The sequence below is a fragment of the Nymphaea colorata genome, chromosome 1 (assembly GCF_008831285.2).
Source record: "Nymphaea colorata isolate Beijing-Zhang1983 chromosome 1, ASM883128v2, whole genome shotgun sequence".
NCBI lineage: Eukaryota > Viridiplantae > Streptophyta > Magnoliopsida > Nymphaeales > Nymphaeaceae > Nymphaea > Nymphaea colorata.
This window is the reverse complement of record NC_045138.2, coordinates 31,912,800-31,933,729: the sequence shown is the minus strand read 5'-3', so window position 1 is coordinate 31,933,729 and position 20,930 is coordinate 31,912,800. Positions and strand designations below refer to the sequence as shown.

The 20,930-nt window shown below is 36.3% G+C and overlaps 1 protein-coding gene across 1 annotated transcript; it reads left to right on the top strand.

Moving 5' to 3' along the window:
- The first annotated feature begins 1,210 nt into the window (after positions 1 to 1,210).
- Positions 1,211 to 20,571, top strand: LOC116268031 (DNA mismatch repair protein MSH7). Its single transcript, XM_031649869.2, has 17 exons — positions 1,211 to 1,738; positions 2,025 to 2,559; positions 3,999 to 4,094; positions 6,400 to 6,455; positions 7,041 to 7,110; positions 9,282 to 9,368; positions 11,712 to 11,846; positions 11,927 to 11,960; positions 12,460 to 12,507; positions 13,402 to 13,601; positions 13,682 to 13,808; positions 14,948 to 15,225; positions 17,369 to 17,560; positions 17,838 to 18,251; positions 18,352 to 18,448; positions 19,047 to 19,174; positions 19,969 to 20,571. Exons 1-17 carry the CDS (start codon positions 1,368 to 1,370, stop codon positions 20,440 to 20,442), a joined length of 3,342 nt encoding a protein of 1,113 aa, XP_031505729.1. The 5' UTR covers positions 1,211 to 1,367; the 3' UTR covers positions 20,443 to 20,571.
- The last annotated feature ends 359 nt before the right edge of the window (positions 20,572 to 20,930 follow it).

Sequence of the window (20,930 nt, the reverse complement as noted above, 5' to 3'; positions counted from 1 at the left end):
ATACATGCGATTTGGATCGATATTTGACCAAACTATTAAAAAATAAAACATACATTAAAAAAATCCAATCAAAAATTTGGATTTGATTCGGATTTAAGAAACGACATCTGGTTGGTTTTATATCTTAATCTCTGACGTTTTGATAAGAGGCCAAATTCAATTCAAAATTTGGATTTAGATTTTAACGTAAAAGACGGATTCGGGCTCTTCATACAATTGACTTGGGACAATTATCAAGTCTCCCATTTGAAATTCGATTCATTTGGTTCAGAGAATGTTTGATTACTTAGAATTGTAGATTTATGGTTCTAAAGTAGCGTGCTTTTGTTATAGAAACAAAAGACCCACAATAAATTTCATGCTTCATACAACTAAGAACCTTATGCCAGACATACAGTCTCTATTTGAAACCCTATAAAATTCATAATCTATTATTAGGAGGAGGAACGAAACAATGTTAAATTAATGGATCTCAATTCTTAAGAATCATGTGTTCGAGCAAATCAAACGATCATGGCATTTAGAAGTTTGGATTCAAATTTGATCCACATCCACTTACCTTTATCAGTTCAAAACTACCACGTACAAGTTAAAGCATGCAAACAATCTACATCCATTTACTTTGATCATATAAAAACTGATTTCAAACAATCTAGACAAAAACTAATTTCAAGCAATCTACATCCATGTACCTTTATCACCAGAGAAAAACTAATTTTATTGAAGTACGTGCGTGCAAGGTAGTTATCTTAAAAAGTTTTTTATTTTAAATGAGAATTTTAAATATTTATTCTTGCACATACAGGTGCATCACTAGATTTGAGTATTTTTAAGCAAGTGTTCTTCCAACAAATTTTTTTGGCTCCACTTGTTCAATCATGCGTCTAGTATTGACACAATTATGGATGTTGTGAGTAAATGAGAGTTTGATGGTTTGGAATTTTGGTTGAACTCAATTTTTTTGAAAATGGAATGAAATTAAGGTTTGAATTTTTTAATTCTATAAAATACCTAAATTTTTTAATAATTGAATTTATTAAACTTTTAGTAAATTAATTATAAAATTTAGGTATACCAAACGTCGATAAGAAAAATGGAGAACAATGGTCGGTTGGATGGAGTTCTTCGTTCAACGTTCACGTGAATTTAAATATGGAGGCCAGAGGTGTTTCAGGGGGCATTTTTCGGCGTGAGCTTCTTTTTTCCGTGCACCTCGTCGTTACCTTGTATCTAGATATATATATATATATTTTTGGAGGGAACGCAACGAAACAGAAAATAGCGCGCCAAAGCCGAGGGGTATATAATGCGAAGCAGAACGTATTGGGAAGAACGAAGAGACCAGTGAAGGAAGCAGCGGGAAAAAAATGCACCGGCAGAAGACGATCTTCTCCTTCTTCAACAAGAACGCCACGCCGGAAAATCCTAAATCCGGCAAGCCTGCCCCGCCGTTGTGCCCCGGGAAGCCACCGGCGAGTAGCCGAGAGGTCGTGTTCGCTCGAAATCATCAGCCGGAGAACCGATGCTCAGGCGGGTCTTCTTACACGGAGATACTGAACCGACGCGGCAGATCGCACTCTCAGTCGGGGTTAGTTGCGGAGGGTTTCAAGTTGGCGGAGATCGAGGGAATCGAGACTCCACCGGAAAAGGCAGAGCGCCTGGCCACGGCACGCAGGGATTTGGACGATATAAGGAAGTTCCACATCAACGACGGTAGCGAAGATGCGGTTGCCGAGAGGTATGCAAGCGACAAGCCTAGGGTTGAAGGGACGAACATTTTTCCTCATTTTTTTTGGTGCTATTATTTATCGAAGTAATATGCATACGTTTAAAAGCAACTATTCATCACTGCAACATGGATTCGTGAGAGGGTTTATTGAGTTATCGGAGGAAAATACTCATAGAATTGTCATAGGGGTTTAATGATCAACTTTTGGTGCAGCATCCTTCTGAAGCCTAAGCTTGTATAGGCAGTCCAGATTTGAAATATGCTGTCTCTGATTTTAGTGCTTCCTGTTTTGCAGTTTGTCCAATGTACAACCTGTTAGTTATCACAAGCTCTCCGGCACAAAAGTGGAAAAGAATATAGGTTCCATCGAGCAGCCTTCAAGCAATCTACATAAAGCTGCTGCCTCTCGCTTCTTTGGTAACAGCGGCAGTGTTATTTCTCATGTAGAAATCGAACCTAATACTTTAGGTCCAGAAACACCATCTACGCGACCTTTTGTTCCTCGCCTAAAGCGAATCCAAGATGAATCTAAGCCGAAGGACATGTTGAATTCCCATCCATCGGATTTTTTTAAACGGCAAAAACCCGCTAGAGAATCCATGGTCGAAGAAAAAGGGAAGAAAGAAGAAAAGGGAGACTTTGGTACTAAGTATGAATGGCTTAACGCTTCTTCCATAAGGGATGCTAACGGAAGAAGACCAGGCGATCCTCTTTATGACAAAAGGACATTGCATATTCCTCCTGATGCTCTTAAGAAAATGTCAACTACACAGAGACAATACTGGTCACTGAAAAGTCAGTACATGGACGTAATAATTTTCTTTAAAGTGGTAAGTGTTGTCTTTTATGCCACAAATTAGTATGACCCTACCATTAACCTTTTGGCGATCTGTTTAGCTGCATAGCATGCTCTTTTTACCGTATAGCTGCTGAAGTTCGTGTTATGTGAGCTTCTCTTCTTTCTCAAACTGCCCTTGGATAAAAGACTGAGAAGGAAATGGGGGTTGATGCACCTTGTGAATGTCAAATGAGTGGTCCCACCTGTCTCGAACCTTCCCAGAAACTAATTGTATGGACGTTCTCCCCATAGTCATTAACTTAGGATATGACTTAGACTCGTATATAAACTTTTTTAAATGTGTAGACAGCATATATATATATATATATATATATATATATATATATATATATATGGTGTGGTGGAGGGTGAGAGGACTGTTGATATTCAAATTTTTACAAGTTCTATACGAATCTTTAAACCATATTTACCAAAATATCAAATATATACATGGAAGCGGTAACAAGGAAACAAGCCTGAAAGAAAGAGCGAAGCAAGATATGTTTATAAAACAATTATAGATCATAAGTGAAAATAACAGCATAAATAGTCCAAATAAATAGAAAAAACATGAAAAAATTAAATAAAAGTAAATGTTAATAAAAAAATACAATGTCATATGTAGTATCATAAAAAACCAAAATTTATTTAAGAAAAGTATTAGAACATTGAAAAATTGTATGATGAAGCAAAAGCAAGTTATCTTGGGAAGCTAGTTTCCATTCTAAGTGAGATGAGTTTCTCACAAACAAGAAATGAGTTTTCCCAACCTTCCGTCTCTTCTGTTTTTGAAATGCTTTTCCTAGCAGTGGGGTTCCCCTTTAGGTAGTAATTCCATGGTTTAATTAAGCATCTAATGAAGAATCATTTGTAGGTCAAAGACTCAAAAGACCTCAAAAAACATATCTTCATTGCTGGTTTTAGAAAAAAGATAAAACAGAAGTATGATTTTTCTAGGTGGGAATAGTGAAAGATTTATTGGCCGCAGGATCCTCCGTTATGAGACACACACAGAGACAAATAGATATATCGTGATATTATTAGGATTTGGGTGGCCCTAGAATGTTGATATATTGGGATATATTTTTAAAATTTTGGAGGATATTATTAACTGGAAAATTTTATTTTTTAGACTTTTCTTACCATGGCTTCCTTGTGGTTCATGCCGTTTGAATAACATTTCCTGTGATATATTCAGATTCAGAAAGTAGCAATTTCTTTCAAGTAAAGGAAAAAAGGGTCTAGCCACAGTTGCGGAATGTGATTATACTAAAAACAGGACTATCTTTCAAACTCATGCTTATTTTTTAATTCCTTTACCTTTTACATGCAGTGTACTTTGGTTTGCTCTGAAAATATTGAAATCATACTCTTAGTTCTCATCCTGAAAGCTTAGTACATTCTTATCTAACAGTGGACTGCATGGATCAGGGAAAATTTTATGAGCTTTATGAGTTAGATGCAGATATTGGGCATAAAGAGCTTGAATGGAAAATAACAGAAAGTGGCGTGGGTAAATGTAAACAGGTATCTGCCATGTGATTTGACTGTTTCTAGATTTTGATATGTTTTATACGAATTCATGCTTGGAAACTGCTGCTTGCAATATGTAGTCAATTAATTGCCTCAGCCTGTTCCTGCTTTCTTGCTTTTTGTTACACAAGAGTCTGTACTTCTCCACTCTTAACAGTCATAGGAAAACAGGCTCATCACATGTAATGACAATATATAATTAATTAGTGGATGCCTTTTAAGAACTCTCCACTCATCAGAAACAGTTGATACACTAGTTGAATCCCACACATACTTTTGTGAAGTCAAACTTTTCTTCAACATTATTCTCATCTTCAAAAATTGATGTTCACAGTCTTTCTAAACTTGGAGGCACATATCTAGATAATCTGGATAAGTGATGTTAATGAATATTTCCAATAAGGATTTCTTGCTATATTAGAACTGCAATTGGAGAAGAAGAATTTTCTTACCTTTCAATTAATTTCTGTTTGTTCGCAAGTACTCTAACATGTGTCTGGTGTTTTAACCCATCACACCTGTCTTTCGTTTCTTGTGAACAACAGCATTCTTAAGGGACATGAATGTTTGTTTCACTTGGTTGGTCCAATCTATTTATTTGAATCTGATCTCCATGTTCTTGAAACTTCTTGAATTCATGAACTTTCTGCATGAATGCTTTTACATTTTCAAGTTCCATAACGTGGCAATGTGAATAGATGTGATTTTACTCTTATATAAGTTCCAACAAATGAAAGCTCACAAAAACTACAAATGAAGTGCATATTTCCACAAGCACCAGATACATCTTTTAATTCCTCACTTATTTTCATTCCACAATGGTTGTTCTTAAGTTACATGCACATACCAGGTTTGGAGAAGGCCTTGAAGCACTGATGTTCACATCAGAGGAAGATCCTGCAATATAGTCTGAAATAAGCTGTTTTTCTTCTCTTATGGGCCATATTGCAATTTCTACCTTCAAATTTAACAGCTTTGTGTACAACTTCGAAACAAATATACACACAAGCCTAAAAGATTATAACAAAAATATTTAATTTTATATTATATACATAATCTGTAATCTGTTATAGGTTTTGAGCTTTCCAGACTTTTAGACCTTATTTGCTGAAACCCTAAAATAATCCTGTATTATATACAACAGAAATATAACTTAGGTAAACCTAAAAAAGGTTAATAATTTAATAGTAATTAATGATTAATGAAGCTTCGATTTAATCAGATAATATTATTAATCAAGATCCAGAACAGCTAGTCTACTAATCGATAGACAATAATATTATTAATCAAGACAAAAAACACTTAATCTGATTAGATAAAATTGGTATAAAAATAAATAAATATGCATGACATACAGATTTTATAGTTTATCTAATGAGTAGATATGCATTAACAAGCACTGACCGATCCATCTCAATGACTGCAAACTATGCAACAGTAACAGACAAGCATTAAGTATATATAACTGTATAATTTATAACCAATGTCAACAGTTAAATACATATATATTATGTATAAACAGAAAAGGGAGCATTTAGTAATCAGAGCTGAAAACATATATGCAACCTGCTACTTTTATTAGACAGCAAACTTCGATTTGTTGAGAAGATCAACACATAAATCAATGTAGAAAGAAATTAAGGATATCTATTTTTCATTATATCAATATTGAGATGAAAAAGAGGTGCCCAAGCGTTAGAGAGAGAAAATCAAGGAGGAAAATGGCAGCACCATTTCAGGTTGCTGGAGAGACAGATAGTATTTAGAGAGAGAGAGAGGATGTTGCCAGCAGCTCATTGCTGAAGAGAGGAGCTCTGGTGCAGCCTGGCAATGAAGGCAAATGGAGCACAAGACAAGGGTTCAATACCTTTTCACTCTTTTTATTTTAACTTTTAAAAACTTAAAAAAGGATGGTTTTAGTCCAATGAGGTCTGACTGCACGTGTCTCGCTGTTGATGTGAGTCGAGTGTGTATTGGGATTAGGGCAAAAGTGTCCTCATACGACATGTGTTGAATGTGCCCAATGCCACACTTAGGTTGTGTTGACATGGCATGGGCACATGAATGAGGTGTCCATGGTGCAGAAATGAAGTGTCTATGTTACTTAGGTTTGTACTTTTCAAAATCCAGCATAAATATAGCAGAAAATGAAGAACATCCACCACTCATCCACTTAAGGCAACCAATGTTTTGCTGGACTGATGTTTCTATTCAAGTGTTATTTTCCTGCTGTTTAGCTTTTATTTCTTGCTAAGCCTTGCCTCATATAATGATGTTCTTTGCTTATCTGCTTGACCAGGTTGGTATTTCTGAGAGTGGAATTGATAGTGCTGTTGAAAAGCTGCTTGCTCGAGGGTAAGGCTCTGTCTAAACACTGCCAGCAATCTTGTTCAATTGCAGTTGCAAGATGGATGTACTCTAGCACCAAACTTCATTCTAAACGTATCGCAAATTGTCATCCTAAAAATTTTACAGATTCTCATTTTCTTGTTTTGGTATTTCTTTGAAAACATTGTACCTGTCAAGGGATTCTTAAGGCTTGAAATACTTCTCTAGTTTATTGGGTTAATGTTGGTGTTACCATGTTCAGGTGTGCAGCATGCATAAAAAACATTAAACATCTAATGTTGTTCCAGGAACATTCTAGTGTATTGTACCTGAGTAAAAATGAAGTACCTTTGGAAGGAAATAGTAGGCTTTTAGGTTTCATGTTTTTTATAATTGAGATGCAATGCATAATTGCTTTTGCTATGCCTACGTGCATTTTGGATTGGGTGGTGGTGCCATGATGATCATTGGGCTAAGATGATTACCTTTACGAGACACATTCTTTCAAAGATTTTCTTGTATACTTCTGTTTTTATTTTTTTTATATTGCATTTGTTCAGTGCCTTCTTCAGTCAAGAATGTGACTTTTACTAGCTTTTGTGTGTTCTGAAGGTATAAAGTTGGAAGAATGGAGCAGATTGAAACTGCTGAACAGGCCAAGACCAGAGGCGGTGCTTCTTCTGTAAGCATTTTCTTGGGCCTCTAATGAAGCCATTATATAGATAATACATGCACGTAGTTGACACACACACATACGTTCCCCCTTGCACCCCTTAATGCTACTTGTTCAGGGGAAAAGGAATACTCTCATCGCTTTGCCCGGGGAATAATGTTATTTAAAAGCAAAGGCAGAAAACATGAATATATATGATAAGAATAGAACCACTTACATCACCTATTTCTGGTAGAAAGAATATTTTTGTAGTGTTCAAATGATTTCCCAATGCAAACATAAAGACTTGATAAATAATGATAAGAAATCATAGGTTAGTTGCACAAAATTGCATATAATTTTGAGATATAAAAATTATAGTTCTCTTTGAATGAGGCCCAATATTTTTCTCCCTATATCTGTTAATCATATACATTATATTTGCATCTGGACTGCTTATGCAAGTTTTTGGCGTCTGATTAGCTGGACCAGTACAAACCGCCATGAAGAGGTGATGACTTCAAAATCAATCACAGAAAGCAGATATACCTAAAGCAACTTCTTTTATCTTCTAGAAAGTCTGAGGAAGTGCATGAGATGTTCAAGACCAACTGAATACTTTCTGTATAAGAAGCCTAAAGAAACCACAAGTGTATAAGACCTTCAGCTACTTGGTTTCTTTTTCAAATATTCAACCAACTGTTGAATAACAAAAATGTCAGATGTACAAAAAAGGACATTTAAAACAATAAATATCAAAAGGGAAACAAGTATAAAACAGGAATGGACCTCACTGATGGATCATATGCTAGTGGCATCATATCAGCCCAATATGCTGCAGAAGTTACTAAAGGAGATATATTACATAAAAGAATGATTAAAGGCTTGAATGGTTGATACCTCAAGCTGACTTTGTGGTAGGCGCTACATGCCAAAGTAGTTCACACCAAGCACTAAGAGAGACTCACACACACAAATTGGGGTTATCCTTCCCTAATTCTTCATTAACCAGAAAATCACAAGTCTGAGTGTATTACACCCAGCCTTATATATGGGCTGACAGAAATGGATCCTCAGTGATGGTCCCGACCCAAAGACACCCTTATTATATCTGATACCCTAATACAGACTATTATCATTTGTAATGCAAAATAAGACCACAATGAACCATTGCAACTTTACAATATATATTTTTCTGTTTTTCACAGTTACCCGCTAACTGACTCTCTCAAAAGGCATAAAGGTACACAGAAATGGCACCTATTCAACACAATTTAGCAACAAGATAGTAATTACCGATGCATGAAGATTTTAACACTTCAAATAAATGCAGCTATAATGCTAGACACTAACGAGATGTCAGCTCTATGACACACAAATTCCAATTCCTGGCAAAATCTTAAAGCACAAATAAAATTACTGACAACTTAAAAAGGGTCAAAACACAACAAAAAAAAGAAAGAAAAGATCCTGTTCACTTGCCTATTATCCTGAAAATCCGATAAAACAATTTTTCTTTCTTTCCAATACCTTAAAACAGAAAAGCCAAAGCTTTAGGAAAATTAATCAATCATACAGATGAAAGATGTTACGGCATTATAGAGAACATATGGAGAAACTTGCTAGGACTCCCTTTCTGGACCAGGCAATAAAATCTGTAGCCATGGTGAGATGTGGGAGGGTTGTAGTGTGCCCACTCCCAAAGATTTCACAAAAAACAATCTGAAGGACACACAGTGGGGAGACTGTTTGAGGCTTGAGGGTATAAATAAAGTACCAGCGGTCCATGCTTGGCACGCGCTGGGGTAAAATTTTTTCTTTTTGTTTAACATGTGTTTATTTCATGTTTAAGATGCACACAGTTGAAGGCTTCCTAATAATAAAACTGAAAAGATGACCTAGTATGTCTTCTATTCATATTATAATGTGTCATGAATTTATTGACATATATGCTGCAGATGAAACTTCTATACCAGAATTCTGTAACTTGAAAAGGTAAATGGGGAGGGTACTTGTAGACAGGTGAAGTCTTCAATTAGGTGGAAAACACTAGATACTGAAAAAAACACCAAATATTGAGGTATTTTGCTGATATTGTTGGGTGGCTGCAAAGTAGTGTGATGATGTTGGGATAATTTCAAATTATTTGAGATATTTTTTACTATGTTTTGGAGTAATATACTGGTATTACCAAGTTGCAGGTGATCCAGAGAAAGCTAGTTAACGTCCTCTCTCCATCTACAAGTGGAAACACTGCTGCCGCTGTGCACCTTCTTGCCCTCAAAGAGGTTTGTGCTGCTGTAAAATAAGAACATGTTGTTGTATGTAGGTCTTTGGCTTTGTGCTGTCCAGCAAGTAGGCTATGGAGTTATCCTAGAGGTTGCACAACATGTCAAGGATATGGTGTCCAGGTCCTGTTAGCATCTCCCTTTGGCATATGATTGTATATTCGTTTTGAAGTTTTGTGCCCTTGTTCATTGTTTTAAAATCCTTGAACGACATTAATCAGTATGAGGTATGCAACCTAAACTGTTTTTTCTTCTTAGAACATCTGAAAGGCTAGAAACTTGCAAGATAGTGGCCCTAGGGAAATTAACTTTTGCCATTGTAGAACTTCTTTGAATTGTTTATTAGTCTTTAAGCTAGGTGAATGATTTGCCTACTAACAAGAATTTTAAAGGCTTGCGATGTAATGAAGCATTTTTATAAACAATGCATAAGCCTTAGTCACGTCCAAATAAAGTTCAGAATACAAATAAACTAAATAACAATGTTTTTCCAACTATGACAGGGAAAAAGGAAAATTGTGCACGTCCAAAAAGATTCTATGAATTCAGAGGCAAATCAAATTAGAATTGTTATAAAATGGGATTGAATATAAATTTATGTTTTTACTCGAAAATATGAAAAACAAAAACATGATAAAAGATAAAATGAACATAAATAACACTTGAGTATCTGCAACACAAGTATGGTTGCCTTAACTCTAAGGAACGGTGTTTCTACTCATACTACAGATACACGATACAGAAGCTAATGAGATTAGGAAGCTTAATTTAAAAAGTTCATATTAATGCTGGGGCAACTTAGTATGTTGAAGTTCAAGTAAATAGCATTAAAAGTCCTCAATTGCCTCAAGAGATCTGGAACCAAACGAATGACATTATAACTCCTTTGGTGGAACTTGCCAAGGCTCAAAAACCATCATAATATATCCAAAAAGGAAAAAGTGAGCTGAGAAAAAAAGTCATCATCAGCAATATGCTTCTCCCACATGGATTTTGAGGTTGGGCTATAGGGGAAACATTCCACTACCCAGGCCCCAAAGGAAGCCAAAACCTTGGAGGTGTAAGGGCATGGCCTTGGAGGTTTTACACCAAAGGCAGTTTCCCCTAAGTAAACATAAAAAAGCAAAAACTGTAGGGGAAATGTGACATATAAATGTTGTTCAAATCAGATTTTCTTCTGTAAAGAGAAAACAACAGAAAACATGAAATCATAAAAAAACAACTAAGGTGTCCCTCTTCCAAAGGAAAAGGGGTAACAAAACTGAAGCGCTGTCGTGAAGCCAATTCACACACTGCGAACACCAACCGAAAACAACATGGACAAAACAAAAAGAAAATGGTGGAAGAAGAAAACCAAGAAATATCGGCATCTGAGACTCAATATCTAGCATCTGGTCTGTGTGGCATTGGCCTTATAAAACAAGATTGGAAATTAACTATGCTCAGAACATTAACTGTCAGGGTTTCTTTTGTATACAATGGATCAGAAGTGTTTGACTAAACTCTGAAATGGAGGAATAAAATTGGCTGATTAGAAGGAAGCAGTCTATTCTGCACCAATTTTGATGGATACATCTCAATGGGACAATTTTTAGAACCTCAAAATCTGGGGTTTGGATCAAATCAGTTCAGTGGCGATTCAATTCATATAAGCCGATTTAATTCAATTTTAGCATCATTTGTATGAGCAACATTAGATTTCTATTATTTGGGCCCTTAGGGTTTGTGCTTAAAAGCAAAGAATCTTGAATTTATGGAGCTGATGTGGCAAGAGATTCACATCAAATCCGTGGTTTATAAGACTGTGCAGAATTAAGATCCACAGTTAAGACCCTCACTTTGCTATTTTTCATTGCTCAAATGTTCTGATCTAAGTTCTAATGGGAGGACAGTCTGATCTTTAATTTATGGGTTTATAAAACTAAATATCTCTAGATCCGTTCTGATGAGATAACCAAATTCTCCCTTCAATTTAAAAGACAAGCATTAGGAAAAAAAATCCATTAATTTTTCATAGCAGTTGGTTACTAGTACAGTGTGAATTAATTACAGATTTTTTGTCTGAAAACTTTGCTCTTATTAGTAAATTTTGTAAGTTATTTAGAAGATCAATCGCATTTGATTAACAATGTAGAAATTAACTAGACAATTTTTTGGTTAAGTTAAATTTCTTTACTGTTGCTTTTGTAACCATGTAGCAAGACAGGCAGTTCCATGTTTGAACCTAATACGAGTTTAACTCTTTATTAATGTCTGCTTTTTTAAAATTTATTATTGATATTAAATAAATTTTACAGTTATTTTTTCCTTATAGTATAATAATTCCACTAAATTCTTTTTCAGGAAAACTTTGAAAGTGGTGGAATGAATTCCTCTGTGTATGGATTTGCTTTTGTGGATTTTGCTGCTTTAATGTTTTGGGTGGGCTCCTTCTGTGATGATACCTCTTGCTCAGGCTTGGGTGCATTGCTCATGCATGTAAGTGCTCTTTTCTCGTGCCTGTTGGCGCCAAAAAGAAAAGAACAAACATACATAATGACTTGACTATCTTTTCTCAGGTGTCTCCTAAGGAAGTGATATATGAAAATGGAGGTGAGTGAGTTTTATCTGTCTTCGACTCTTCAATCAGTTAGAAGCGTGTCACAAATTTCAGAGTTGTCTCACCAAAAATAAAAAAAGAAAAAAGAAAAAGAAAAAAAAAACATGAACAAATTGTGATATTTGAAAAAAAAAAAATTGGAAATATCAATTTTCAACTTTTTTGTGTTTTTCTCATTTTTAAAGAAAATATCTTTTATGTATTTTAATTTTTTGATGTTCTTTTAACATTTTATCAGCTATTTTGTATTTTTCTCAGTGTTTTCATAACAAAAGTAATAGAAAACTGAACTTTTCATAATTTTTCTATTTTTTTTTAATTTTTAAATTTTTTGAGTTGAAAATTTTCTAGGAAAAACAAGGTTCTCTATTGATATTTGAGAAAGCCTCATCAATAAAAACTTGTAAATGATATTTGTCATGGTGATTAGAAGCCCTTGAGGACTACTGTATCTGAACTGAGAAACTAACTGACTCTAATCATAAATTGCAGGACTTACTAAGGACACGCACAAAGCAATGAAAAAATATGCTTCATGTGGTAATACCATGTTTTTGTTTTCATTATGTAATGACCTTGTTATTTCATCTCTTTAGATTGTCAGTTTCATCTTTGAGGTATGCCATGTTGTGAATGTATATTTCTAGTGTAAATGTTTATTAACTTTATTCCTTAAGCTTTTTTTGCTCTATGTTTTAGTGTTCTTCATTAAGGATTTTAATCTGCGCTGGGAGGATATATAGTGTTGCTGACATGCTGTTTCGTAAATGGGGAGAGGAAAATTGGGGTTGGAATCAAGAATAATTGTTGTTAGCTGATGTGTAAACTGCAAATCACATGGAACTGAAGTGCTGGCCCCACCCATGAGCAAATATTTCATGGTAGCCTCATTAGACCATACACCTCTCTTGGTATATCCGGATAATAAGCTGGAGCATCAAAATGCTTATTCCTATTTATAAATTTCCCAAACCTCTGAACATTAGTCTTAGCTCTATTGCAACCTGATAGCCACAGAAGTAGGAGCAATGGCACCAGAAATAATATTATTTCCATAAAGTATAGAGCCAGAAACAGGCAAATACCATTAATATCTACATTTGTTTCTCTGATCTAGGATGACTAGTGATAATCAAAGATGTAGTGCTTTAATCATGGTTTCTTTCCACATGCCTTAAAAAAGAGTCGAAACTTCTTTTCTGCTTGATCTTTCTTACGACCATTCTTATTATGAGATTGTTTAGGTGAACCTATCCAAAGAAGGATTTTCATATTGATTGTCCTTCTTTGATGGTGAGTGATCTTTGTGAGTAGTTGACAGTTGGCACACCATAATAAATATATTCCTGCTATGTGAAGCTGATCTTTTATGTCTAGGAAATAATTTTTCTATTGCACACATCATAATCTAAATGGAAAACATGGATTCTCCAGGTTCTACTTTGCCACAAATGAGTGGGGTCCTACCTGGCACTGATTTCATGGATGCTGATGTAGTTCACAAGCTGATTCAGACAGAGGATTACTTTAGTGGATCCACTAATCTGTGGAGTTCTGCATTAGATGGCATTGTGCACCAAGAAGTTGCCTTGAGTGCCCTTGGTGCACTTCTTAAACATCTGTCTAGGTTCATGGTGAGGCTTCTTGAATGCTTTTCATGCACAGGTCCCTTTCCTGGATTGAGTTATGCTGATAACTTGACCTTCTAAAACAGTTAAGTGATGCTTTGCGCAATGGCGAATTGTTACCTTATGAAATTTACAGAAATTCACTACGTATGGATGGTCAGACTCTTGTAAACCTTGAGATTTTCAATAACAATGCTGATGGTGGTACATCAGGTAAGATATGACTCAAAGCTTGTTCTGTCAAAAGTTTTTCTCATTTTTAAAAGGAAAAAAAACTTTACTTTCTGTTGCTGTGAAAATGAGCATGCACCTGGAAATGGATCTTTTGGCACCTTTTGCAACATGAAAAAAATTGTAGCATGACCTCATACCAAATTAAGCACATCTGTGCTTCTAAGTCCCTAACAGTTAACAATGTCATGACACATTGCGGTAAATAGATGCACCACGAAATGAATTCTATCGGTACTTTTTGCAACACGAAGTAAAAAAAAACTAGCATGACCTTATCCTCTACTAAACATATGTGTGGGTTAATTCATAAATTCATTATTTGTTTGGAAGATTTTGAGGGTTAATTCATTCAATCAGATAATAGTGGATTAACTAATATTTAGAGAAGCATATAGGAGAATTTGTATAATTTCTCGTTCGAAGGAAACTACTTGAATTATCCAAATTTTAAGCCAACCATTTATTAATGAAATTTCCTACTTCGCTTCTTAAGTTCAGTTTACCGGTCTAAGGTTTAATGTACCCCAAAATGAAGGACTGGTAAACAGATGCAGAATTCCTTAATGAACTGTATGTCTAGATTAATAAGATTTACCTTTTACTGTCTTTTTGGGGCATGGTGGAGGAGGGAGGGCTTTAGTTTTTCCATCAACAGAGAAGTAATTGCAGATGTTGTTCTTACTCTTATCAGACTTCCCATTTATGAACTCCAATATTCTCGATTTTAACTTCACATGCTTTGGGAAACTGATTACATTTAGATGATTTTTTCCTTTTTGTTCAAAATCAACAACATGCAAAATATGAGCTATACTTATATCCCCGTCAGAACCAAAGCAAAATTATTTGCAAAAATTTGTATTTGTAACTGAAAGGAGTTAAGTGACATGAGAGTAGTGATGCTAGCAGAACTTTATGCTTATGAAACCACTACGTTCTGTTTCATTATCTTTTGCTGAAACTTCTATGCATGCCAGTTTTATTTCTCCTCTTGAAATATAGGTGTTGGGTGAGTGTGTATATATGGAGACAGAGAGATAGAGCTTGGCAAGGTTTTTCTTTCTCTCTTCTATTAGTTTGTGATGATTTGGGGCTTACATCACTTGCCTTCTTTTCAGGGACACTGTACAGCTATCTTGATCACTGCATTACCCCATTTGGCAAACGACTTCTGAGGAATTGGATTTGTCACCCTTTACAGAATATTGAAGAAATTAATAAGAGGCTTAATGTGGTAGAGGAGATGATGAATCATTCAGAAATTATGTTATTGATTGAACAGCATTTATGTAAGCTTTCTGATCTTGAGCGGCTTTTGGGACATGTCAAGGCCAACAGTGGGTCATCTTCCATGCTATCTTTTCCTTTTATTGGGGAAAAAATTTTGAAGCAAAGAGTAAGTTATGCTTCTTGTTTCTTCATTGTTCTTCGGTATCTCCCATAACGTGAGTGATACTTCCTATTCATGGTGATAAATCAAATAGAAGTTTTCCATTTGATATTGACTTATCATCTCTAACTAGGAAGCTTTGCTTGTTTCACCTTCATTTCTCTTGCACTTAATATGTGAAACCTGTCAAGCAGATTTGTTAGAGCCTAGAGGTTGCCTGACCCATGTCGTACCTGCACTGTGTGCTGGTGCAGGTGTGGGTTCTGCAACAACTCACAACTTCAATCAGCGAGTCAGCAATCAGAGCAGGGTCTGTCAGCTGCCACTGTGCACAACATAGTGTTGTCAGATAATGTGATAATGTGACAATATGATAGATGGTGTTCATAAATGTGGTTAATGAATCCTGGCCTCCATGAAGGGGTGGAGATTGGGCTGGGTTCTGTAGCTGTTGAGCCTGACCTGACTCGGTCAGGTACTCAAGTGCCAAATGGATATGTTGCCTAGTTTGGATTTTGCACCTCTACCTGCTCATTCTCATTAGTTGAAGTGGCAAATCTAGATTTTAAGGAGCAAAGCATGGCCAGGAACGATCAAACAACATAGGAAGCAGAAGCATCACAAATTCACTTTCAGTCCATAAACATGAGAGTGAGAAATGATATTATGTGTGATATTTTTGTTTGTATGCACAACATAGCAATAACTCAATGATGATAGTGCAAAGGCTATGGTAAATGCGATTAATGATATTTATATTTCACTCTTATTATCAGTTTATCACACAAGGTGATGCCAAAATATTCTCACCAAGATTCGCTAACAAATACCTAAACCATTTGATTTCAGCTATTACCACAGCCATGGATTGGTATTCTACTTCAGTGCTACCTAGCAACAGTCTTTTACTTGGTTCTTCAACACACCAAGTTTTTTCCAAAAAAAAAAAGAAAGGAATATCTTGAGAATGACATATGCTCGTGAGGATTGTGTACCCAAACTGCATCTTTATGTCTATGCTCGTGAGGATCATCTACCCAAACTGCATCTTTATGTCCTCTCTTTACTATCGCACATGGTTTATACAAGATCCCATCTTAAATGCATCTTTTAAATATCATATCATCCTTTTTTGCATATGCCTAGTTCATAGCCCATGCTTAAACTATCCAACTTGGTTTACAGGATAACAAAGGCCATACCTAACTTTACTTCGATATCTTATGGCATCATCAAATACATTCTCATCTTGGGAGCTAAGCTTGGCAGCTAGGGAGTTAGAATCATTCATCCCTGCTCTGCTCAAAAGATCCAACCTGTATGTGTGCAGAGTCAAAATTAGTTTGCGACATTTCCTGTCCACTTCAACTCCAAGAAAGTATCTTAATCTCCCAATATTTCTCATTTTAAAACATTTTCCCAATTAGTCCTTTTAATGCATGTGAGCATCCAAGTTGCTTTTGACAATGACACATTCACATAAATCAATAACAATGTGATTGTACTAACATCCTTGAAAATAAATAAAAAAAATGATCTAGTTGTTATCAAAGGGAGCAACGCATCTGATTCTTTATATAGAAAGTTTCAGACGAGGAGCATGAAGCTTGCTTTAAACTATTCACACGTGAAAACTAACAAAAAACCCTAGAAATGGTAATTGTCACATGCTTCTAAGTAGTATCATGCTTGTCACTTTGTGACTTCTTTTTTTTTCCATATCTTGTTCCCATGTCCACTTCATATTCTGCCTCTTGCTTCTGCTTCCTAGTCTCATGATTTGGTCTTGGAGAGGCAGAGTTATTGTTAGTGATGGTGGTACTGGTGATAATTAAGCAAGTGAGGTGGTGAAGAGAAATGGTGGCTATTTTTATCGGTCAATTTCCTTAGTTGCAATTTATTAGGTGCAAAATATGCATTATGCAGTTGAATGTTAGGTCGATTGGTCTTGTCACTGTAAAGGCATAGCAGATGGCCAGATAGAAATGCTATATGTTCATTCTGTATGGATGAAAATCTTTTCTATTTTCCTATCACATGGCAATTTTCCACTTTACCGTGAAGTCGGAATTTATCACTTTTTCATGAGACATAATGCTAGTGTATCTTGGTGTGTGGACTCTGCTGCTGAAGCATTTATGCCTTTCAGGTGAAAGTATTTGGATCTCTTGTTAAAGGACTAAGGACAGGTCTAGACATGTTAATACTTGTACGGAATGATCATGGAAGCTTGTCTATACTAACATATCTGGACCTTTTGGTGAAGACTGGATTTGAGGACCTTGCTGTTCATCTCCAGCAAATAGAAACAGCCTTTGATGACGACTTTCCACATTATCAGGTTTGGAGATATGTCATGGCATTTGCTATACTAGATGCTTCTTCTGGAGCGGTTCTCATTTTATCTTCTTCTTTTGTGTTCTTCGGCGTTGATCCTTTTGCCGTGACTTTGTTTAGGTTATACTTGTAGTGACCTGCTGTGTCTGCATGATATCAATAATACTGAAAGGAGAGATGGAGCAATGCTTAGTTCTTAGGCACTCTTATATTCCCTTTTTGTTCTTAACTTCTGTTGGTTGCTCAGTAATGATCACATCTCTAATTTGTCTCACATCCAGGACCATAATGTGAATGTCGGAGATGCTGAAACATTGGCTGTGCTTGTGGAGCTGTTCACTGAAAAGATGAATCAATGGTCTAAAGTGATTCATGCCCTAAGTTGCATTGATGTTTTGCGATCCTTTGCAGTTACAGCAATTTCATCAAGTGGTTCCATCTGCAGACCACTATTTGTCTCAGTAGATAGTTCTCCAATCTTGAAAAATGGAAATGCTGGCCCTATACTTAGGTTAAAACATCTATGGCATCCTTATGCTACTCTGGAGAATGGTGACAGTGTTGTCCCAAACGACATACTTCTTGGTCAGGATGCAGTAGAGCACCATCCTTGTGGCCTTTTATTGACTGGACCAAACATGGGTGGCAAGTCTACCCTACTACGTGCTACTTGTCTAGCCATTTTACTTTCACAGGTGTGCATTGAGGATTATACACTGACCTGAAGAAGACTGCTCTTTGAGTTTTGATGAAGCTTCAACCACTGATTAAATTTCCTCTTTCCCTTCCTTGCAGCTTGGGTGCTATGTCCCTTGTGAAACATGTGTCTTATCACCTGTTGATGTTATCTTCACACGCCTTGGTGCAACTGATCGTATAATCTCTGGCGAGAGTTAGTATCTTCTCGTGCCATCGAAATGCGCACTTATCTCAGTTGGTTTCATTACATGCAGCAAAATGCTTCGTTGATTCATATTCTTTTGATTAGAAAACATACTTAGACAAATGGGCAGTATCTTGATGCTAGAAGTTAACATAGAGGGAGACTATACCTTATCCAGTACATCTTTGCTGCATTGTTTGCATGTCATACCTAGTTAAAATTTTGTCTTGCTTCACCTTTTTCTTGAACACACACAAGAAGTGGGATGGAATTAAGAACAAGCTCCACCTTCAGTGTTGAAACCCAAGTAGGTGCTTTTCTTGTCCATGTTAAAGTGGGTATTCTATATGTGGTCACAGGGGCACTTTTGTACAGCATATATTCGTTAACATATATTGAAGATAGCATACATGAGATTGCAACACACCCTCTCCTCGTTATTGTCTTCTTGTAGGCATTGTCAGAAGTTCATATGATACCAGGTTAGGGTGAACAATAAGTATTGCATATCCATTCCAAGTCAGACGCCACTCGGATTCCATATTTTCTCATAATCCACGTGCCTATCTTAAGTTTATGAGATGAAAAGATGCATCTGTTTTTGCAGGCACCTTTTTTATTGAATGTGCAGAGACTGCATCAATTTTGAAGTATGCTACTCAGAATTCCCTTGTCATTCTTGATGAACTAGGACGTGGAACTTCTACATTTGATGGCTATGCTATTGCTTATGCCGTAAGTCCCGAATCCTTGTCCTGTATGTTATTCGTCACTCCACATTTTTATGATGTGTTAGGCTTTTTTTTGACATATGACAATTTTGAACTATTCTTTGCTTGTAGCCAAAAGCTCTCCATTTCGCAAAACATTTACTCATATATGCCTCTACACTTCGTTATCGGATTAATTTTGGCTAAAGGTGAAATGATCCTACAGAAGCCTATGCAAAACCTTTACCAAAGAGCTTATTTTGCCTTTGAATATACTTTATTTCTTTGTAAAAGGGTTACATATTTTACTCCTTTGTAAAAGAGTCGAGTTCACCTTGCACCACTTCCACCAACAATCAAGCTGGACTGTTATAGTGGTTTGCTGTGGCATAGCTTCTGCCCAGTTCTCCGGTTGACGTTTAGTTGCTTTATGACAGACTGAACAATGAGTGCTGTGTGCAGTCCTAACTCTTAACTCATTTTGCTGATCCAACATTGCTTATTCTTTTGGTTGTCTTATATTTCAAAGTTTCATCATGCTGCTCAGGAGCTTTTACTTTCCGAACAAAAGTTAAAAGCCTACCCTTGCCTGCCCAGTTATTCTGACTTTAAATTAAGCTCAGATGAACTTAGCCACTATCGCTTTAGCAGGTCCTTGCAATGAAACCTCCTAAATTTTGGTTATTATTTTCAGTTCATTACTTTGGCTTGGCTGAAGCGTGAGAGATCATGGACGTGTTCCCTGTATATCCAGTGAATTTCCTTTTGCACTTTCATTCCTCTATGCTTGATTGCAATCCTGTTCCTTTCTTGTTCCAGGTTCTCAGGCATATGGTCGAGAAAGTGCGCTGCAGATTGCTGTTCGCCACACATTATCACCCTCTCACAAAAGAGTTTGCTTCCCATCCATGCGTCTCCTTGCAGCATATGGCCTGCATGTTCAAGACGAAAGCTGCAGCCTTACCTGGTTCGTCTTCTGATACTGGCAGTAAGGAGCTTGTTTTTCTATACAAGCTAGCATCAGGAGCATGTCCAGAGAGTTATGGCATGGAGGTCGCACACATGGCTGGGGTCCCAATGCCGGTGATCGAAGCAGCACGCGGTGCTAGTCAAGTTATGAAGTCATGGGTAAGCAAGAGCTTTGAGTCGAGTGAAGGAAGGTCAAAATTTTCAACTCTCCATGAGGATTGGCTGAAAAGCTTGTTAGGGATCTCGAAAATTAGAAACGTTTCTGATGATGATATCGACGCGTTGCTGTGCCTGTGGCACGAGATGAAGAGTTGCTACAAATGAAAAACAGGGAAATTTTTGACCTGAGAAAGGTGTATAAAAAATGTATAGATGGTTTTAAAATCATAGGAAAAAATGCATACTTTGAAGCGTATGCGGGGAAGGAAGATCTCTTCATACGCCTTTTTTTTACCCTCTCCCTTTCTCAACTTGACCATTACCTCCCTTGAAACAAAAAGACTACGTATTTGTGTCAAACACCATGTATAAAAAATGGCAATATTTTTGTAGGCGCAAGGGCCTAATATTTGCGACTTTGTCAGTATAATGTCACGGTTCTCGTTGTAACTATCAATATCATAACTTAGCTTCATGGTGCAACTGAGGTTTAAATTAATATTATGAATTAGCGTAATGCGTCTCTTATTAAAATTAATCTAAATTTCGAGGGCCACCCAATTCCAAATTCATTTGAGTTATTATCGGTATTCAGCATGAATCGTCACGCAATATGACAAATATGAAGAAAATCGAATTCAGTTTAGCCCAAT

What these genes read in the sequence shown, in the direction of transcription:
- LOC116268031 (XM_031649869.2), top strand. Translation starts at nt 1,368, where the DNA reads ATGCACCGGCAGAAGACGATCTTCTCCTTCTTCAACAAGAACGCCACG. An exon ending in GCGTGGGTAAATGTAAACAG is followed by an intron (nt 4,095 to 6,399) that starts GTATCTGCCATG and finishes CTGCTTGACCAG; the next exon opens with GTTGGTATTTCTGAGAGTGG. An exon ending in ACGACTTTCCACATTATCAG is followed by an intron (nt 17,561 to 17,837) that starts GTTTGGAGATAT and finishes TCTCACATCCAG; the next exon opens with GACCATAATGTGAATGTCGG.